A 23,788-nucleotide genomic window follows, 5' to 3' on the forward strand; every position below is an offset into this window, starting at 1 on the left:
TTTACAAAACTAAACCAACAAATACAGCATTTGTGCACTTACTACATGGGCTAATATGTCTTTTATAAAACTGCTTGGTTTTTGGATTGACCCTTATATTGATATGAATTTTGAAGGTTCATCTTGTGACACTTTTGACATCAGAAATCTAGAACAACACGTGCCTAGAAATTCTATAAGCTTACATTTTGGCCACACCTTTGCAGACTCTGTGATTTTGACAGCAACGTGCATTTGAGCTTGAAGTGTGCTGGGTTTAGGCGTATTTGCCGGGACTATTACAGTCCAAAGGGACATAATCAAAATTCAAAACCGTCACACGAAATTTCAAAACAGAACTATACGTGAAACCAATTACATTTCCTGTCACACAATGAGGTTGTTGAAAGATGTATGCTCCAGTGGAAAAGGTTTGAGCCCGAGTGTGAGTGTCTATACTGCAGATGTTTTCATTCATGATCCAAAAGCATGAATTATGACTGTTCAGTCCATGGATTCAATAGCAAGTTTTGTGTTTTCATAAACGTTCGTCGTTCACGCGTCATATTTAGAACTTCCAATGAAATGGCGCGTGCAATCGAGATTTATGCTTAAATTCTGTCGATGTTGGTGCTTGGTACTTTGCTAAACGTGAGATAGGCCTACACAAATCGCACAGTTGTCAAAATTGATTGTTGTCATCTAGAAATTGTATTGTGTTAGTATAAAGCTATACATAAAGGGGACATGCATTACTTTTCTTCTTAGCATAACGAAAATGAGACATGTTCTTAAATTGCTCTGCCAACTAAAGCGGGACCTGGACCAGTTTAAACTAGTAAAGGTGGTTCATCTCACCTGGTTCAAAACGATATGCCCAGCTATTCTTGAAGGCTATAAATAATTTTATTATGCGACATTGTAGCTTATATTAGGGTCTCGTGTTTTTATTTGTCTGCTGATTTTTTTTTTTGGCCTACTGTTATCCGGTTTGCCTTTCTGTCATAAATATATCTTTGATAGCTAGGCCACTGCCTATAACTAACGGAATATGCATAAGCTTAAACATCTGATAGTCTTGCAGTCCTTTGGTTAGAGGTTATGTTTGTTTCACCCAGAGCATTTTTTCAATGATAGCACCTGGGACATAATTTGTAGAATTTATTTAACTTTCGATTTAACTAAAACACAATCTCCACTTCTCACGAATACAAAAGTTTGTGTCAGTGATGTGATTCATTTCATATACGACCAACTTGGAGTGGACTGGAAACCATGTGCTTGGCTTTGAATATTTACAGTTAATATTATAAAATATTCAGATTTCTGAACACTTTTATAGAAATGTTATATTTTTGTTTACTATTAATTGTTTATTTTCGTAAGTGATCTGAATCCGACTCATTATTGCCTTACTATTTCTTTCTTTCTTTCTTTCTTTCTTTCTTTCTTTCTTTCTTTCTTTCTTTCTTATAAATAATTTAATATATTATGTCATTGATTTAACAAATAGTTTAAATAATAAACTTTTATAAAAAAAAATCAAAAGCAGAAAGCATATTTATAGATGATTTTAGTTGTTTAAGTTTGACTTGTTTTAATATTTAATTTGCTAAATATATGCAAGAATTTTCCCAATAAGACAGAATATGTATTGAGTATTGAGAGTATCACGTGGGCCACCACAGCTGGTATTTTTTTTTTTGGGAAAAGGGGCAGACTAGATAAACTAAAATAATTAAGATAATTTACTCGAAAAAATTAAATCGTTTAATCAGCCTAACGTTATAAAACCATTATTGTTAATCTTTGGTCCGCGTTTTTCTCTCAACATAAGGAACAAAACAACACAACTAACAAATAAATGATTGAGAAATGTCAACTGAAAGCCTACAAGGCCTTCGAAAGAACATGGAAGTGTCCAACTTAATTGTTAATGTAAGTAAAATAACTTATGAATCCCCATTTTTAAACATCTTATTAAATTTAATACGGAATAGGCTGAACAATTTTTGCAAACAGCGCTATTGTATATTTTAATATTGCAACACGTTTATCATTATATACTGTGATTTCACAAGTGTATAAGTGAGCGTGTGTGTGTGTGCGTATAAATGTGTGTGTGTGTGTGTGTGTGTGTGCTGGTAAATATGGTTTATGAGGACACAAATGTGTATAATGACATGTACAACGTAAACATGATTTATGAGGATACTTCTTGTGTTCCCGTAAAACAAAAGGCATAAAAACATACAAAACGGTGTTTTATGATATTCAAAAATCGCCAATAGTTAATTGCCTGTAAGGGGTAGGTTTAAGTGTAGGGCGATAGAAAATACAGTTTGTACAGTATAAAAACCATCATGCCTATGGAGAGTCCCTGTAAACCACAAATGCAAGTATGTGTGTGTGTGTGTGTGTGAGTATGTTGTTGTGTCTGTGTAAATCACACTTTTTCTCTCTAGAGTCCATAGGTTCGCCCCCTCGTGGCACTTATGGCGCACCGCGCGGGAATCTTTTCAAGCCTTACAGAATAAGACGAATATGTGTTTAAGCACATGAATTTTGAGCATGAGCCCCAGGATTCCAGCGACTTTAAAGTTACCTTATTCTGACCACATAGGCAAATGCATGTAGGGTAGCTGTGTATCTGTTCTCTAAGTGTAGGATAACACTGTGATTGGTCACAGAAGACGCACGAAAACTTTCTCCAAAATGTTCTCAAACAAAACATAAAAAAAAAAAAAAAAAAAAAGTTTTATAAGAGTTAGGGTTTGTATTATATCCAGGCAAATAAACATCTCGGCATAATGTAATACCCTTTTCTTTTTTTTTGTTTTTATACAAAAGTTTTGTTTTAGTTTTGTTTTTGTTTACAAAAGTTAAGTTTTTTTGTAGCCTATATAAAAAGACATAAATTAATATACGTATAACTGAAAAAACAACCACATGTGTTGAAAAAAAATTAAATACTTTAAGTTAATTCATTCAGTAATTTAATCATTTTAATTCAAGTATGTTTTGTGTGCGTGTGTTCTTGCCTGAGTAAAATAATAATAATAATAATAATTTAAAGACCACATTAATGTGGATAACCCTAATATTACGTTTTTTTTTAAATGCTTGTTATTTCTTGGCATTACACTGATCACCATGCTAGCCACCACAACAATTATAATCACCATTATTTAAAAACACGTCACAATTACTAAGTCAACTAAACTAAACATGACTAAATACCAAGTGCTTAATAATCTGTTAGAAGGCTGGTAATGAAAACTTGTTTGGCTTGAAAATAGAGAAAAAGTCTGCGTGGAACAGCGCTCGTGTCCGTCAAAACAATGTAGATAGGAAGAATCTTTTTTCGGAGGCGCATAAATAACAACGAATCATTTGGGCAACTTTAATGAATGCATAATCATTCAATTCGTTAATTAAGATTTACCAAACAGTTTACCCAAAACAAAAAAATCAAACTTGTTTGTGTTTTGAAGTCGTAATTGCACGCGCAAGTGCGATATATATCACTTCTAATCATTTGCAAATACAATCTCTTTGTGAAACTGTTAATTTATTTAATATGCGTTTTTTGTTTTGTTTTATATGCACATGTAGCTCAGTGAAATGTTACAACGACGTGTCAAGTGCCATAAGCAATATTTTAAAATGATTTTCAGTGCATTGTATTGGCTTATTCATATAACTGAAAACATTCTGACGCAAAACCTTATTATTAACTATTTATTAATTGTATGACTGAAAAGAGTGCAAACTGATATTTGAAAATTTCAATTTTATCCCCTTTCTTAATTGAAATTAGACACGGGATCAGCGACACCACTGGAACAACTTAGATTCAAGACTCCCTATTTGTCAGTGCACAATTCGGACAGCACGTCACTTTCATATTGGCTGAGTGTTAGCCAATCGGTGTCGTCTTTATCTGAGCGCGACTCAGGGCGATTGTGACGGCAGAGGTGCAGAGCCCGGATAGGTAGACTTATCTTGATTGACAGTCGCGCTCGCGCTCAGTAGTAGATTCAGAGCGCTGTGGCTTTGGCGCTGTCCACACGAGAGCAGGTTCTGAAACGCGGTGTGAGCTCGTGCAGTGTTTGCGCGGTAAAGACGGAGGCTCGAGCACTGCTTCTCCCCGACGGAGCGCTCACACGGCATGAACATCCGATGCGACGAGACAGACAAATTACACTACCGTATCAGCCATCTGAGACTTTGCGTGGATTTTTACGCACGTACTGAGTAGTGATACTAAACTTGATAAAGCCTGTTTTCTTCTACAGGACATTTCTTGGACATTTTTTTTTTCAAGTTCGAATTCTTCGCGCAATGGCTATTTTTTATTTTCTATTTAACTTTGGCAAACATTTTGATTCGGAGTTCATATCATGTACTTTTTGATCTCATATGTTCACGGTCGTATGTCTTTTGTTTGGGGATATTTGTACTGTCGGAGTTATCTGCATTTTTGTTTTTTCTAAAAAAGAGAGTCTGAGAACGCGCTTTGGGCGATTAGAAGATCAAGATGCAAGGAAATGCAAGGTTTACGTGAAGATACGTTGAACATGAAATAAATGATTTGGTTTGTCAGAAACCTCATCCGGATTTTACAGATCCCTGCTAGAGACGCGCTCTGACAGTGCGAGCCTCAGTCACAGTTCACGGGTCACGGTCAGTGGAGCGAGGATGTCAAGATAAAGCTTGGAAACGAGACTTCTACATTTTTGTCTAAAGCTTAAGACTGTTCGGACTAATATTAAAATTTGTACATATCGCCAGGACTGTTTCTTGAAATTCAGTTTTTTTTTATGTCTGAGTTGGTTCACTCTGGATGTTGGGCCGCAGAAGCAGTTGTGTGACCCTGCAGGGTTGTACCCTGACCGACCATTTACATTTTTTGTTGATTAATTAATTTTGAATCAGATAAATTGTTATTTATGAATTATCTATTTTCCTTTACCCTTTCCTTTACGATTTACGTATATTCTTCTCCTCTTGACCTTAGGCCTTAGGGTCTTCAGGTTCATTAGTTTATTTTCCAACCAAAGTTTCTGTGGACTTCCACACAGCTGAAACTGTTTAAGAGAAACATTTCCGAGCAGAACGGACAGAAGACATACGCCAAACCTTTAAAAGAGCAAAAAAGAGGACATTTTAAGCTTTTTGGTGTTTTTTCACGGGAAGGCCTGTTCTGCTGACCGATGGAGATCCACTGCAAACACGACCCGTTCGCAGCGATGCACAGTAAGTTCACGGTAGACTTTCACTTCAGACGAACTGCTGTTAAATGTTTGATTTCTATCAGAGTTCTCAGAATATTATTTCCCCCACCTATTCAAATATTCCTTTCAGAATTACAGAATAACTAAAATACACTCGGATTAAATCTAATGAAAGCAAAGCACTTTGTGCACTATTGCTGGTCAACTTTAAAAAGGCAGCAGTGTCTTAAATAACGGTGAAGGTTTGCTGTTTGGGACAGTTATTTTGGGAGTTTTAACTTTATTAAGAACCGGGTTTCTTTGTTAGAGCTTTTGCCTTCTGTTTGACAATACCCGGGGGGAAAGAGAGGGGGAAGAGATCGTGGCCAAGGCCAGTAGCCAGCGGACACAAACTGAACTTGACCCGCAGCTGAGAATATGGCAAACAGGCTCCGTAACCTTTAAATACTTTGCTTGAGGGTGGCTGTAAACAGGCCACTTGTGAGGTTAAAAACGAAAGCTGAAGTTGCCCACTGTAGCGGAGAGATGTGTGGTCACTCATTCGTGACATGGCGGACACCGGTGGTCCCCCAAGATACCAGCGTTAGGGCCCCTTTTCTCTTTCCCTCTCTTAAGCCTATTTCTTGTTCTTGTTGCCGCCGACGCACAAATAACAGCTTTCACACTTCTAGTTTTTTTTTTAGTTTGTAAGACATACTTTAGAATTAAATTAAAAAATATTTTCCATAATTATTATAAATATTTATAAACTATTTATGAAAAGAAGAAATTCTGTGTACATGTCTTAAATTTGTAAGAAAAATAGTTTAAAAATGGAAAATCGCAATGTCTTTGTTACCAAAACCAAGAGCTGCCAATCACATATTAGCCTGTGCACATTGAAAATACAATTGTGATCTCTCCCTCTCTCTCCCGTCCGTCCCTCTCTCGCTCATTCTTCCTTCTCTTTCAGTCTTCTTTCTCATCGATGAATAAAACCTCATACACCAAGCCACCGCAAAACTCAAATATGCGCGCACCCACCCACTCGCACACGCACATCTATGTGAAATGACATCTATTGGCACGGTGAATGAAACGGTGGATTAGATGTATACACATTTCACAGAAGCTAGAACGAATCACGTTTCCTCTCCGCCACAATATCTCAACACAATCCGCAGGATAAAACGATTACACCGAAAATGTCAAACGGTGCAAGCGTTAAGAACAGACTGTGACACGAACCTGCGAGACTTTTAGGAAAGACACAGAGAGAAGAAGAAGACTTTAGGATGTTTTAAACTCATAGCCTGCTTATCTTGCTCATGAATATTAATAAGACTTTGCAGGTTTTAAAAAGGTGTGCTCATAAAAAGTGTGAACTCTTCTACAACGTAGCCCAAGTTACTATAGGGCCTATATTTAACACTCCCTCTGGTGCAGTAAATTAGATGTTAGGGTTGTTATTAAGCCACCGGTTGGTCTTCTAAATTTCTTACAGTTTTATGCTATATTGACATAAACGACGAATGCAGATTAATATAAATTTTTCGAGCGATTTCAAACATTGTTTCATCTGATCTTATTTAGGCTAAATGTAAGATGCAAACCTATAAATATTTATTGTCAATAACTTATAATAGCCTACCTATAATTCAGTCTTACTTAGGAGTAGAGCTTTGAAGTTTATGCTAAAAAAAGAGTAGGCTATCATTTCTCTGAGTTTCCCTGCTTTGTTGTTTTTTTTTTGTCGCCTGTTAAAAACCATCAGTCTTTTTTTTTTTTTAATAATTGGCTAATTTTACGTAAATTAGACTAAATGTCTTATAAATAAATAAATAACCAACCAGGTGTTATCAATGAGGCATTAATTACTAATAGGCTATGAAAGACTACGTGATTAACTTGAGTATAAGATATATGACAAAATAATAATGAATTTGTCGCAAATAATATGATTTACAAAGCCTACAACAGTTTATAAGCAAATTATAAATAAAAACCCCCTCTCTTTAAAACTTTTTTTTTTTTTTAAACCTAAACGCTTTTATTCAATATGGCTACGTCTTATTTATTACTTTAATATTATGGTTGAACTTTTTTCAATACAAAATAAAACAAATTCTTTAAAAAAAAAATGTAACTATCTGTGATTTTATTTTCAAACGCTGCATTCTTTTCCGAAAACATTGAATTTACCCTGAATGAATGAAGGTAGTCCCTTACTTTTTTTACTTACTGTTTCTTTTTTCTTTTTTTCTCTTTTTTTTCTCGTGAGTCTGTTTGTTAAAGCACGCGGATGTCACGTCGCTTTGCTGCCGTTTGGTTCGCTCTGTTTGGAGCGGTTTAATCGGAGCGGCCGATAGCGGATCGTAATGGAGCAGCGTCTCTAATCGGGTTTATTTTCTGGATGGGGGAGCATGAATGTCTTTCAGCCGCTCTCGCTGTTTATAAACGGAACATGCATCGAAATCAATCAAAGCTCTAGGAACACTTCGATTTATAAGCCAGCCGTATTTGCAGAAGAAACGGGGAAAAGTCTTGGTCAGATCACATCTGAATAGCTTGTTTCGTTTAATCCCTACTGCAGCCTTTTCTCTCTCTATGACATGCACTCATATTCCAACAAACACACATCCACACTCATGCATGCTCTCATTCACACTCAATTCAAACTTGCTCTATGCATCATTTAATATGCATGCTTTGTACATAGGCTAACTACTGTAAATCAGTGCTTATATAGCTGACAAAGTTTTTGAAATTCAAGATAAATTGATCTAAAAAGTAATTGTAAGTGATGTATTTTTTAAGAACTTAAATAAACCCAGAAAATCCAGAGGAAGAAACATTTTATACTCAAGTTTCAACTCGTATTTCATTTGTATTGTGGGTATAGTTGCCTACCTTTTTATTTAAACAGGAGATTAAGCAAAACTGACTTTGTTTTACAAATAATTATTCATTTAGCAGATGCTTTTATCCAAAGCGACTTACAAATGAGGAATATGTTTGCAAACCTAATTTTAAATCAATTTAGCTAGTTGACTCCATGACTTCGTCACTTTGCTCAAGGTTATTCAAATAATAAACTGTAACTGAAAGACACATAAGGAGAAAAAAAGAAAAGAAAAGAGGTAACTAAAACATTAATAGAAAGGAAAAAGAAAAGGAGGTGAAATGAAACAGAAAACAAAATGCGTTAAAAAAATAAGGTTTACAAACCACCTCTCAGAAATCGAACAGGTCAAATCTCTCACTAAAGGACTTTTTTAAATATGAAAATGCTGTTTTTTCCTGCATATTGCCTTGAGAAAATGAAAAAAGACATGTAGCTTGGTTTTAATTTTCTGTTAGCTTAACTTATGTATTTAGTGATGGGCACACAAAGCCAGTTAGGTCTGTTTGATATTGCCTTCTCGGATGTATTTAAGATCCATTACCCTGTAGCTTGGATTAACAGACACCCCCCAGTTCTTTTGTGTGTGTGTAAATGTGTGTTTGTGTGTTCCCCTTCTGAAGCAATCAGTATGTTAATATGACAGATTGACTGGATTACCACGTAGACTTCTGCACTGAAATGATGATAAGATACTGAATTCTAATGAATATATACAGTACAAGAATGCAAGAAAATTGGTATACAATAGTCTAAGCCCACCAAGGACTTCCATCCCACCACCCACTGTTCAAAAAAGACACACAACAACAATTATAAACAGACAGACACAAATAGACAGACAGACAGAAATACTAACTTGGGTGAGGAGGTCATGTGCAGTTCTCTATGTGACCACCAGGGGTGATATGATAAAGAGGAGAGGAAGAGACTGCATAATCATAACCTTCAGGTCAAAGACACACACACACACACACACACACACACACACACACACACACACACACACACACACACACACACACACACCAGGATGGGACAGCAACACATTTTGCCCACCATGTGTCAGCTTCTGTATTTAAGGAAGATATGATTTGCTCAGTTTCCCTTTTATTACTGTTTGTGTCTGCAGGGCATGGAGGGGTGAATCAGCTGGGTGGGGTGTTTGTAAACGGGCGGCCCTTGCCTGACGTGGTGAGGCAGAGGATAGTAGAGTTGGCCCATCAGGGTGTACGTCCGTGTGACATATCCCGCCAGCTCCGGGTCAGCCACGGCTGTGTCAGCAAGATACTGGGCAGGTGAGTTCTGCTTATTGTAAAGAAAAGTTAACATCACTAGCAAAAAAGTACCAAAGTACAAAGTACTAATGTACTTGGCATGTAACGTAAGAACAATGGTAATACCATGGTACATGCAGTATATAGTTACAATTTAGTACAACTATACTTTTTTGTGTGGTTTCTATTACTTCCATATACTCATGCTGTATACATTACATTTAAAACATTGAGAAGTACGGTACCGTTCAAAGGTTTTGGGGCAAAATTGATATGTTTATTTATTCAGGACGAATTAAATTGACATTAAGTACCTACATAATGTTACAAAAATTCTGTTTCAAATAAATATTATTCTATTGAACTTTTATTCATCAAAGAACTCTGGAAAAAAAGAGTTTACAAAATATTGAGCAGCACAACTGTTTTCAGCATTTTTTGAATTTTTTTTTATTTAATAAAATGTTAATAATATTTCGAAATATTGGAGACCTCTTTGAAAAACATTAAAATGTTAGTGTAGCTGTTTAGATTAACATGAGCTGTGTTTTATAATAAAAGAGTGAATGAGGCTTGCAGCTATTAGCGAACATGTTACTAGACATGCTGGACCTCTCATATCTAATTATAGAGGTCGAATTTCAGTTTCTTGAGATATTATATGATTATTTCATATAACAATGTATTGGCAATGTAAAGTTGGCTAAATGTGTTTGTAGTCTACGCTATCAGACACCATGGATTAGTTCCCACACACAGAGTTTGCCTAGTCCCAGACTGAAAAGGATGTTGAATAGAGAATCTCTATTGCCTGTGCCATTTTATCCAGAACTAGGCTTAATCTTTGCCTGGGAAACCAGCTTAATGTCCTCTATTGCATTCAAACAGTGGGGCCAGTATGTGTTTGGAGTCTTGCCTTTAAATGCTTTCCAACCCTCCTTCCGTTCTTTCATCAAGTCAACTTTTACTTAATCCATAATAAATATCAATTTCTGAAATATCCATACACTGATGAATGCTGTCCATTCGCTTGATATTCCCTCTTTCGTTGGTTCAACTTGAGGCTGACTCAGCGCTTCCTTTCAAAGAAGACACGTTGAAATTCAAAAATTCTCAAATCTCACACTGAAGCCAAAGTCAAAGCGCCGTCTTTTCTTTCTGTCTTTCTGGGACAAAAAAGAAAAGATTCATCACATTTTACATTTGCATCAAAATGACACTGGCACCATACGTCTCCCGAGGCGGGAGGGATGGCTGGAAGGACAGAGAGAGAGAGGGAGAGAGAGAGGAGGAAAGAGAGAAGGAAAGGAAGGAAGGGGTTAAGGGGGAGGACAGAATTTGAATGGATAAAGGTGTGGATTAGTGCTAGAGCCTTTAGCTATATCAAAAAAATGTGTTTCCCATTGTTCTCCTTTGCCTCAACCCTCTTCCCCCAGCCCTGGTCCAACTCACTCAACCGTTACTGCGGCGCACGGTGCGTGTGTGTGTATGTGCGGTAACATCTTCCCTCCCTCTTACTGCTCAGGCAGAAAACACACTAATATGTGGGCTGCAAGTGAGGTTTGGGTAAATAAGGTGTATGACTAACTCTGCTCTCTTGTTAATGAGGGAATTTTCAGCACGCTCATTTTGGTGAGCTTTTCATGGCTGTGCTGCATGAGCTGTGCTTTTGGTTTATGTTTGTGTGTTGGACCTTAACTAAACTAAAGCAGTTAGACACGTGAGATGAAGCGGAGCACCTAAAACCCCTTTAACCTCGGTAAAAATCTCTATAATGCACAACATGGCTCGTTGCTTGATAAAGCACCAGCAAGAGCAATATATGAGACATCAGTGTTCAATAAATTTGTTCATATTAACAATCTGATAGTATTAATTTATTAATATTATTACAATTTCCAATACATTTTCTTTTTGTTAATAAGCATATTGATATTATTAATAACCATCTATCAATACTATCTTAATCAAAAGTTTGGGGTCAGTAAGATTATATATTTTTTTTTCATTTGTAAGAAATTAATACTTTTATTGAACAAGGATACATGAAATGTGTCAAAATACCCCCCCCCCCCAAAAAAAATATATAATGCTACAAATTTATATGAATGCTACCATATTTCAAATGAATGCTGTTCTTTTAAACTTTCTGTTAATCAAAGGATCCCTAAAAAGCACTACAGTTTTCACAAAAATATTAGACAGCACAACTGTTTTGAACAATGATAATAATAAATGTTTCTTGAGTGCCTAATCAGCATATTAGAATAATTATTAATTAATATTAATTATTTAAAATAATAAATCCACCAAATTACCTCATTTTCAATATATTTTAGAGCTTTTAAAAACAATTATTACTAATAAATTAAAACGAATAATATATAATAATGTAATTTTTTAATATTAATAATTTCATAACGATTATTCCACCATGACCTTTTGCTTAAATATAGGCTGTTTATACTTGCCATGTATCTCAATTCAGCATTAATACAGAATGTGTGGTCACAGGTGTGCTGTTATCTGCATGGCTTTAAAGCGTCTCATCCATTCAGAATTTAGACCGGACCCTGTTTTATAATTCCTGTGTGTATGCATAACATATAAGGTTTGATAGTGCTCATCTGTGGCTGTTTTTTTTGTAAACAGGCTGAACAGAATGATATTTTTTGCATGTTTGTGAAAGGTATGTGTTGTTCTCTGTGTCTGTGTTACTAGTAACCAACTGTGCACTGACTGCAAGACAGGCATACAACACTGGATAAGCATATATTCTAACTCTCTGTTTATCTTGCCTGGTGATATACAGCTCTCTATCTGTCTGCTCCACAGGTACTATGAGACGGGCAGCATTAGACCAGGGGTGATCGGAGGCTCCAAACCAAAGGTTGCTACACCCAAAGTCGTGGACAAAATCGCTGATTACAAACGCCAAAACCCCACCATGTTTGCCTGGGAGATCCGAGACAGACTGCTGGCAGAGAGAGTGTGTGACAATGACAGTGTGCCCAGCGTCAGCTCAATCAACAGGTGTGTGTGCAGTGTAAAAACCATCCATTTAACTTGACCCAAACATTTCTGTCCAATTGATCAGTCGATTTCATCATCAGTAACTGAATTCACTTTGTTTTTCTTAAAATGTAAGGGGATAAAACAAGATTTTAAAGATTTTATTGGGTGGAAATAGTTTAAAGTGTGTTTTCTGAAATGTGTCTGTGGTATTGCTTCACTTTGCTAACATTAATAAAGTGTATTGTGCACTACTGTTCAAAAGTTTGAGGTCAGTAATCATGCTTTTGTTGAGCATGGGATGCATTAAATTGAACAAAAGTGACAGAAAAGCCATTTCTAACATTTTATTTAAAAAACTACTTAAAATAAGTATTCTATTAGTCAAACAATCTTGAAAAAATGTATCACAGTTTCCACGAAAATATTAAGCAGCACAGTTGTTTTCAACGTGGATGTTTCATTAAATTAACATGATTTCTAAAGAATCATGTGACACTGAAGACTGGAGAAATGTCTGCTGAAAATTTAGCTTTGCCATCACAGGAATAAATTAAAAATTAAATTACAAACAGTTATTTGAACTTGTGATAATATATTAAATATTAATGTTTTAACTCTATTTTTGATCAAATAAATGCAGTCTTGGTGAGCAAAAGAGACAAACACATTTAAAAATGTATTACCTCCCCCAAACTTTTGAATGGTAATATAAACAGTATGTGTGCAAACCACTACATTTTTTGAGGACAAGGTGATTAGTAGATTAGAAAAGTGATAGAGCAATGCATGGAGAAGAGATAGAAAGAATGCAGGGAGAGAGACATAGATAAAGGAAAACAAAAGGACTGAGTCAGTGGCGTAAAAAGAAACACATATTCATGAGCAGTGTCCAGCTCACTGTTTCAACAGCATGTGTACAATGACAACCTTTCTCAGAGAGTGAGAGCAAGAGAGAAAGAAACAGAGGGAGGGAGAGAGAGGGAGGTAGGGGGGTGAGGGGGAGAGGGGGTGGTTTGTTTGATTGGGCATGCATGAAGTGTGTGTGTGTGTTTGCATGTCAGCCTGCATGAGCCTCTTCTCACACACACACACATACACACACACACACTTCACATGTTTGCATACTCATATTAAAGCATATACAGTATCACAGCACCTTGCGTGGTAAACCTTAAACACATGGTAATGTCTGTTTGCTCCTACTTTGCTGCAGGATCATTCGCACTAAAGTCCAGCAACCACCCGGCCAATCAGGAGCTCTCTCTGCCCATAACTTAGGTAAGATTCAACTTCACCTATACTTTTGTCATATTTCAAACTACTCTAAATACACAACTTTAGTTCTTGGTGGGATGATTAGGGAGTAACATATTTGGATAAAAAAAAAAATAGAAATGTAGTTTCTGAAAAAAAGGTGTTGTCATACACATCCAATTCAAATGTTTGGGGTCAGTAAGGTTTTTTTTTTTTTTTTTTTTTTAAAGAAATTAATACTTTTATTCAGCAAGGATGCATTACTATTGATCAAAAGTGACAGTAAAGATAATTATAATGTTACAAAAGATTTGAACTCTCTTCTCGTCAAAGCGTTCATTATTCTATTTATCTATTCATCCATTTTTTTTCAAGGAATCTTTGATAAAATTAATCATGGTTTCTACATGCAGCTCAACTCTTTTAACATCTATAAAACTCTGAAATGTTTCTTTACCACCAAATCAACATATTGTAATACTTTCTAAAAGATCATGTCAGACTGAAGACTGGATAAATATACTGAAATATATTCAAATATATAAAATAATATATATATTAAACTTTTTTTTGTATTTCCAATCAAATAAATGATCAAATCTAAGCAGTTTGAGACATTGTTAAAGCACATGTCATCATTTGAGATCTCAGGAGAAACTAAAAAGTAAAAAAAAAAGTAAAAAGTTAAAGAAGTACTCATTTGCTCTCCATTTAATATATTTTAACATACCAGTTACGTTATAAGACTAACATAGGCAGGGTTGTATATCTCTCTTAGACAATGAGGGGAACTGAGATTTGAGATTTTTAAACATTTACTGTACTGTACTTCAATCTATCTTCCCATCTTTAATGTTTGATTAAAACCTTGAATCTATACTGTTGTTCTGACACTCAAATGACCCCAAAAACCAAAGGGGAATCTCCAAAAATGGTCTGAGATCAGTTTTAGAGGAAAACTCCCATCGGCAGTTAATAAAGTATTGAACTGTGCTTGTCTCACTGTCAGTAATCTTCATAATCGCACACCTCCACTTAATCTAAATTAATTTTGCACGCACAACGCTCGCCAGTTCTCCGTCTCCTTCAGATTATGATGATAAATAGTTCTCATACTCAGGCGGAAAATTGAAATTTAGGGATTTTGAATATGAAGCGTTTGCTTCGGGTTTCCATTCCTCGACGCGTGGAGAAAAAAAGTGCGAAAGAATAAGAGATTCAGATAATTGAAACGATAAATCAAGAGTAAAAAAAAATGGAGGGATATGCATTCATTACATTTTCCACCTGGTTAGCAAATGAGAGCGGCGGGTGAGCAAAGGCATTTATCTTTTCTCCGAGCGATTTGTTTTTCTTTTTTCCCACCTTCTCCATTTTAGCAGAGTCTGTTGGGATGCGGGATTAGCCTCATCTCTACACCGTAGTGTCCCCTTGGGGCCACTGTACTGTCACTCAGGCTGTACGTCAGCTGACAGGAAGTGAGATAAAGAGGAGAGAGAGGGAATGAAGGGTTGACAGAGAGAAGACTTTGTGGCCTTGTCCCCTACCGCCAAGACCTCACAGACAGCCAGACATGTCAAAAAGCTGTTAGCTTGTTAGCGTCTTATCCTTGGGCGGCAACATGTTGCCAAAATTGAGTGACAGCAGGTTTTGGTGAAAGGTCTTTGGCAGGAAAAATGCCAGGCCAAGAACCATGAAAGGAAAAACAAAACTCAAGAACATACTACACATAAAAAAAAAAAAAAAATCTTAAAACAAGAAATGATATCATAGAAATGACCCCCGCAAAACATCAGGAATGTGTGTTAATGTTTATGCAAGATTAGTTTAAGTTGTAAAATGCTATTAATTCATTAGTTAATCATAATATTTATGCATTAATTCATTAGTTAATCATAATATTTATACATTTACCAAAAAATAATTGCTCATAATATTTATACATTTACCAAAAATTTATATATTTACCAAAGTGATTGTCCTTTCAGTGCAATGAGCAGCAATATTGGTGTCCGCCATGTTCATATCCTCTAGCCTCTACAGTAGCAGTGACCCAGGTATCTGCAGTAACCAGTGATGCTGCAGGCTCCTCCTACTCCATCAGTGGGATTCTGGGAATAAGCTCCCCCGCCGACGCAAACAAACGAAAGAGAGATGAAAGTAAGTCCATATGTGTGCTTTGTTTTCGGAAACTGAAAAAGCCTAGGTTATTTGAACATTTAATTCTACACCAAACTCACTCTAAAGTTATCTTAAAGTATTATTAATGCTGTTGCACAATATAGGGAATTTATTTCATGCAGGACATTTAGTAACTACCAGTAATTACAGAACAAAAAATCAATTACAGCCTGAATTAAACCTTCGTCTTTATCCTTCTTTCGTTCTTTATTTCATTTCTATGCACAGCATCATTTCAATGCACTCTCACACATGCACACAAGCACCGAGAGCACAGATGGAAGTTGCTGAACATTGACAGATGCATCAGAGTAGGAGGGGGATTGGTCACCGCTGGCACGTCTTAGATAAACATCTCTATCCAGGGGAGGCACAGCATGTGCATGTGGACTCACACGCATGTGTGTTTGCACACATGTGTCTATTAAAAAGCCATTGCTTGGCAGACCCCTGCAGTACATGAGGGAACTCCAGATGTCACCCACATACACTCATGCACAGTATTACTTAAACCAGACATCAACAATAGAAGATTCCTTTCTATTTGCTGCCCAGGGTTATTTCAGATGAATCTAAAACTGAAACTAAAATCAAAACCATAAAAAGTCATCGCTTGAAATAAAATTAGCAAAAATGTTATGTTATAAAATAAAATGTATAAAATTGTATAAAATTATAAAATTATGTTTAAAACATTAGCAATAAACAATAATAAAAAAAAACAATAAAGTAAAAAATAAAGAAATTTTTCAGAAATTTTCATTTTCACCTCATTTTAATTTGATGCACTAAAGTTTAATTTGATGTTCTAAAATAACTAAAACGGAAAAAATAGACATATAACCCCCCCCCCAAAAAAAACAAACAAAACAAAACGTAAAACAAAAACCAAACAATATATATATATATATATATATATATATATATACACACTAAACAAAAAATGACAAAAATACACAACAAAACTACTAAATATGAAACTAAATTCATGAAACTAAATTCATATTTATATACTGAAAATCTAAAAGTTAAAACTGAAAATATTAATAAACTAAATAAAACAAATAATACATTAAATTAATACTAAAATAACAATGTTGGTTCCTATATCTTTATCAATAAAATATATGTAATTATATGTAAATATAAAGAATAAATGTTTTGACAGTATATGTTTTTTGATGCTATGTATATAGACTATTAAATGAATACATGAAATTTATGGTATTAGCTGTGGTTGTTAGAACCTTACTGTAAAACTTATGGTAGCAAGATTTTAGGGTTAAGGGATTTAAATTAAATTTACAGTAAAAACAAAACTGTAACAATTTCATTAACTGATATAATGTTAATATGAGATTTTGCTACTCTGTTTTGTGCCTGTAAAATATACTGATAGCCACTACAATAATATAATGATGAATTAGATAGCCCTTCCACAAGCTGAGGTGTATAGTAATAAACTGCATGAAATACAAAACACCATCATGGTAACATACTACACTAAAATGTAAAATGTAATATAATAAATGTAATAAACATTAATAAGCAACATAAAATGTAACTAAAAACTCAAATGTAGATAATTGTTATCAGAAATTAACAAGAAACATAAATGTTTAAACAAAATACCATCAAATGTAAATTCTCTTGCATGGAATATCAGTTAATCTTTTTTTACTGTAATGTAATTATGATGACATCATAAAGTCTGTACGTTTAACAGTATTTTACTGTAAAATTACTTAAAATGTCCTGTTAGATCTATTACAGTATATAGTAAGGGAACTTGCTGTTAAAAAGGTTGACAGGATAACATTTTTAGTCTTTATAGTGTATACTGTATGAAATATAATATAATAATACTCCATGTAAAATGAACAACATGCATAAACTATAGATGCTAACTACTGGCTTAGCTGAACACACACACACACACTCTCTCTCTCTCTCTCTCTCTCTCTCTCTATATATCTTTCTGTCTCTCTCTTTCACACACACACACACACACTCCCTCACACACACACACTCTCTCTTGCTCTCTCTCTCTCTCTCTCTCTCTCTCTCTCTCACACACACACACACACACACACACACACACACACACACACACACACACACATCAATGTTCATCCAAGCTCCAATTAGGCCGACGTCTGCCACTTTAATTAATGCAACACATCACATCCAGCAGAGAGGGAGGGGCGACTAAATGAATTTGTGTGTTTAATTGACATGGTGAAACTGCGGGTGGTCAGTGCTGTGATGTTTTGCAGTATGTGAGTGTGTCTGTGCGCTCGCAGCGAGGGATGTTCTCATGGGTTTGCTGAAGGCATAAAGTAACATGAGCGATAGTTTTGGCAGCTCGTAGCCTATAATTTGAAAAGCATAAGGCATGATAAGGAGTGTGCAGACTGTGCATGATTTCGTGAGCATGAGAAAGAAAAAAAGGGATGTTTTCTGCACCGCTTCAGTAGAATTACACCAAAGAAATCATCTTTCATCTGAGTCATTGTGAGTTTTCCATTCGCATCGCATGTTAAACAATTACAAGACATGCACCCTGAATAAGAAAAGAAGTCTTGATTGAGATGTGACCTGCATACAAAAACATATAAAGCAACTAGTGCACCAGTGAATCAAAAACATACACTGGGAACAAAACTATACAGTGGGATCAGACTGATTCCTGCAATGAGTGATGCTTATGAGCCCACTCTTTGAAGTGAAAACATACAGCACAACCATTATTGACCAATTGTGGAAACAAATTATGCTTATGAGCCGGTTCTTCTAAGTGAATCAAAAACATACAGGGCAGCCAGGGTAGACCAGTTCATGCTACAAATGACGTATGATTTATGATTTCTTTTTAAGTGAATCAAAAACATACAGTGCAACCTGCATACTGATTCCTACAATGAATAAGTCTCAGGAGCTGGTTCTTTTTATTGAATCAAAAACATACAGCACAACCAGTTTAGCTCAAATCTTATAATGTGTGTATGTTTTTGGAGATGTTCTCATTGCCTCTTTTTTTGAAATCATTGATTCTTTCATGTGTATTTTAATACAATTAAAATATACCCAAAATAATTTCAATCAAACTGTAACTTGTGCATGGGAATTGAATGGATAAATTTTTATCGAAACCCAATCCTAAGAAAGTGAGAAATTAAATAAAGACATTTTCCATACACTTCAATAAATTGTGTCTATGTAATACTAGGAATTTCTATGCTTAGTGGTAATGCTTTCAAAAAAGGAGAGGGAGTCAAAAAGCATGTTTAGTGAAGCAAGACACTATGATTTCCAGCTGCTCACAAACAGGAAAAGAAGTAACAGAGGGTTTGGATGGCTTAGTGTGTGTGTGTGTGTGTGTGTGTGTGTGTGTATGTGTGTGTTGTGTATATGTGTTTGGAGAAAGCCCACTGATGCCCTTTGACCCAGGGGAAGTGATCTGAAAGAGAGAACTTGACTTGTGGGGCCTCTAGAACAGAAGCATTGTGTCTGTCCATTCTCTCTGAACGGAGGAGGAATGGATGAGGGGAGGAGTGGAGGAAAGGAGAAATAGAATAAAGAAAGACAGGAGGCCTGTGGTACGGGGCAGAGGGGTCGGACAATGTTCTCTTTGCCCCCTGAAACAATAAAGAAACCTTTCTTTAAGGTAACAATTTCAAAACATGAGGGAAAAGAAAGGAAATGATGAATATTATTGAAAATATATATATTTATTTTTAGTTTGTTTGTTTAAATTAAACAAACCTAGATTATTTGTTTCCGCAGTGGACATCATCAGGGTAGATGTGGTTTTCTCTACTGTTTAATATGTTCACTTCTTGTCCAGTTTCATTTCAGTCATTTTTATCTCGTTCATTCTGTGGAATATGCTGAATGGAAGATAGAGGAAATTTTTAATAAGGTAGGGGGATTGTGAAAGAGAGGGGGAGCGAGAGAGAGAGGGAGGATAGGGGATAGATGATAACAGTGGGATTTGTTAAAGGTTGGTATCCCCCTTTCAGAGACTCATACTTTGATCTGTCAAGGTTGACACACACACACACACACACACACACACACACTATCTGTCTGTTTTTTTTTTTTTCTCTCTCTCTCTCTCTCTCTCTCTCTCTAAGTGTATCAAGTGCACAAGGAATCCACCAAGCAGTTTTCTCTGCCCCCAAAAAACCTTCAACCTCACCCCTGAGAGAAAGAGAGAGGAAGACGGAAAGAGACAGAGGGGGCACAACGGTGATCTCATTGTTGCTATTGTCTCTGCTTTTGAAGCAAGGAAGATGCCTCTCCTCCGTTCTCCTTCTGTGTGTGTGTGTGTGTGTGTGAATAGTAGGGTTAACCCTGAATGCAGCTGGGCTGTATTGTGTCTGGTTACAGAGAGTGGTTCCCTATAGCAGGTTCAGAGACTGAAAGACAAAAGGCCAGAGAAACACCGGCCAACTGAATACCTAAGACCAATGAGTCTGTTTGTGTGCATGTGTTTTTTTTTTTTAGGGGGTTGGAAACTTGAGGAAGGTTGGTTAAACGTGATGCTGGTATGGTGTGTTTGTTTAAATTTGGTGAAAATAGCTTTATTGGTGACCTCTTTTCTTTCTGTCTCTCTTTTGCTCTGATATGGCTGAGTGGGCTTCCAGATCTGTCTGAAATTGCATTTCACACACGGTGGCTGACACTGCGAAACACACATAACACACACTCACACACAAACAGTCACAGATAACCACGCATCTGTGTAATAAAAACGACTGGAAAAAAGTCCATAACATTGTTTTGGCACTCGATGGCTGTGTTTTCGTAAGGTCAAGTGATCCCAGAAGGATATGGATGTTTAAGGACATGTGAAGTAGTAGTTTAAGTGGAAACATTAGAAATTTTGTGAATGTTTGTTCTTAAGGTACCTTGGTCACATTAACTGTTAGTCATTTCAATAGGTATCCAGCAAATGGGAGTTTAGTTTGAGGGTGAAAGATTTCTCAATGCAGATTTCACAGTGGGTTCAAGTTGGTCGCTCTGATTTGCCAGTTGGTTAGAAAGTGGCTTCTGTGTGAGCTGTGCTTCATATATCGCAACCCTATAGACTTTTTTGCTTGCAAAATATTGTGAAACTGGTTATCTGAAACTGACAGCACTAAATATAATATAATATAATTAAATTTAATTAAAATGCTTCACTATAAGTCAGTAATAAAAAACAAAACAAATTTGTACCACTGACCATCTGAACTCCTTACAAAAGGTCAGATTTTCTTCTGCTGAGCACAAGATGCTCTTAGGATCATTTTTAAATTATGTTGGATAACAACATCAACATGATCACACTTGATATGATTCATGCTGCTGTCTTTGAAAGAAAAGGGGAATTAAATTATAAAGAAATTGTGAATTACATTTTTGAGATAATAATTAAATTTGTCATAAAACAACTTTTGTATTAAATTAGAAAAATGCAAAATGAATGCATTTTCACTAGTGGTCTCAGATGTTTTGGCCCCTGCTGATGCAGACAAACACTCCAGAGTGTGGCAGTTTACAAACTGCTTTTTTTTTTTTTAAACCAAGATATATGTACTGATGCACACTTTCAGACATCTTTTGTGTGTGTGTGTGTGTGTGTGTGTGTGCTGTCAGTGGACAGTCTTTGAGAAGAGTGGAAAGCAATAAACCTGCTGAAATGGTGCCATCTCACAGACATGATTGATCAATTGAATTCTATCAGACACACTGACCGCTGGGATTAAGAGGGTCAAAACACTGGAGATCATACACTCTCTGTGTGTTCTCTGTGTGTGTGTGTGTGTGTGTGAGAGAGAGAGACAGAGCGAGAGAGAGCATTTAAGCTTTGTTGAAGGTAAGTCCTGGCATTGAGGTGTATTAGAGACACATGGGACCTGCACGCCATCAACGAGTCGGAGACAAGAAGATCTTTCTTTTAAATAACCACAGATGGCAGTAAACTGGATCTGAATTCACATTCAAATGGATCGATTTCTGTGTTCAAATGAAGGAGAAAAAGGGAATGTTTGGATAGCTGCTTTGTCTGCCTGTCATTTTATCCCTCTATCCCTCCATATCTCTCTCTCTCTGTCTCTCTCTCTCTCTCTCGTCTTGTGGGGATTGCTCTGGCCTCTGACTCTAACTCCCTAGAATAACCTCTCGGAGGCATTTTGAAGAAATGAATTGGCTCTATATCAGGGATTTTCGTTTCTATTCTTCTTTTTTCATCCCTCTCTCTCTCTCTCTTTTTCTCTCCCTGTAATCATTTGAGGGCTGTAGCTTTCTCAGCTCTTATAATTGTCTCTTCAGAAACTCAACAGCCCAGTAATAACTGACTCACGCGCTGCCTTAACACTCACTCAGAGAGGAGGACGCAAGTCCAAGAATCTATGTTTGTATGCCTGTTCGGTGCTTGAGTCCCTGTGTGATAGTTTCCAGAAAAGTTCAAGTACTTACCCTTATGATCATAATGACAAAGAGAAATAAGGCCCTGCATCCCCAGGCCCTGCATCCCCACTTCCCTACCATATACTGTACGTAGTAGACCAAAAAAACAAACAAAAAAAAACAAAAAACAAAGAGTAGCATTTCAAAGGTAAAATTCATAAAACAGTAGGTACCCGATTGACTTACTAATTCCAGTGAGATTCTGAAGTTTACATTCAGAGTATTGGAGATTTTGGATGTAGCCAGGATATCTGCAGGATTTTTTGAATTAAATGTAAGACCTTTTTAAGACCTGCATAAATAAAATTAATATCATATGAGTAGGGTAGGGAAAAGTCCATGGTAAAATAATAAACTGTAAAATGACTATAAAAAGCAAGATTTACAGTTCAGATACAAGTTTTCACAAAAACAAAAGTCAGAACAAAAGTCAAAAGGCAGAAGGTCTGGGAACCTTGACCACTTTGAATGGCCAAGGCTCGCCCAAGAGGCCATATGACTGACAGGTAAAGCAACCAATCATGTTTTGTTTTGAGCCATTTCATGTTTAGGGGCTTGAAAATGTCCCCACAATAACAGACCAGTGTGAATATCTCTTCTTCTTAGTGTATTAATTGTTTAGATATTAGTATAATGCAGTGGTCGCTGCTCTGCACATTTTGTATGTCTCTCTTTGTTAACACACCTGATTCGGGTAATCAGTTCGTTAGAAGTGAGCTCCATGCATGAACAGTGTTCCAATTGACATGGTCCCTGCACAGTGTTCACTGAAGTTTACTTAACTTCGGAACATTCATTCTAGGATTTGTGCTGCGCAACATCTTCACACACGGACAAGTGTGACATCATATACCTCTGTAGATAAATACAATTTAAATTCATGTCACACACACTTCAGTGCACTTTGAATGGAACATATATGTTCGCCTCGAACCAGAATCATGGTAGAATATCCTGTGATGTCCACTTCGCAGGGCACTTACATTCGAATAGAACAAACGTCTGAAGCCATAAGGGAAACATACAAAATGTGCAGAGCAGGGGGGCGCAAGGACTGGAATTGAGAATCGCTGGTATAATGTGTTAGCTTCTTATCAATCCACCGGTTGAAATGTACAACTCTGCATGTTTGCTGCATAAAAATATTAGTTGTTTTTCGCTTTGGTCTGAAATCTGAACAAAAACAGAAGAAAGACTAACTGAAAATGCTAATTCATTCTCTGCCAGCAGGTGGCACTTTCGAAACAGAAGCAATATAGCGGTTTCCACAGTAACCACTATACACAAAGTAGCCAGCACATGACTTTGCAAGATGCAGAGCTCATATTTATTCAATAAAATCATAGCATTTTGAAGTTTGTCACATTAAGCTATTTCCGTCCCCAAAATATAATTTTTATACCAAATACCAAAAGACTTTGAAAAGAACATTTATATAACTTTTTAAGGACCCGCGGAAACCCTGGTAGCAATAGATTTTTAGATACTAAGTTTTAGATACTAATACC

The 23,788-nt window shown here is 36.2% G+C and overlaps 1 protein-coding gene across 4 annotated transcripts in view; it reads left to right on the forward strand.

Moving 5' to 3' along the window:
• Window positions 1-23,788, forward strand: part of pax5 (paired box 5) — a 52,593-nt gene that overhangs the window by 423 nt on the left and 28,382 nt on the right. For 3 of the 4 annotated variants that reach the window (XM_019109396.2, XM_019109360.2, XM_019109382.2), the window contains exons 2-5: window positions 9,230-9,395; window positions 12,210-12,407; window positions 13,603-13,667; window positions 15,678-15,803. In XM_019109396.2, coding sequence (XP_018964941.1) covers window positions 9,230-9,395; window positions 12,210-12,407; window positions 13,603-13,667; window positions 15,678-15,803 — 555 coding nt within the window. Of the gene's footprint in view, window positions 1-3,844; window positions 5,239-9,229; window positions 9,396-12,209; window positions 12,408-13,602; window positions 13,668-15,677; window positions 15,804-23,788 lie in introns of those variants that run through there. The other variant, XM_019109370.2, reaches the window with a different exon arrangement.

The sequence above is a fragment of the Cyprinus carpio genome, chromosome B1, assembly GCF_018340385.1.
Source record: "Cyprinus carpio isolate SPL01 chromosome B1, ASM1834038v1, whole genome shotgun sequence".
Lineage (NCBI taxonomy): Eukaryota > Metazoa > Chordata > Actinopteri > Cypriniformes > Cyprinidae > Cyprinus > Cyprinus carpio.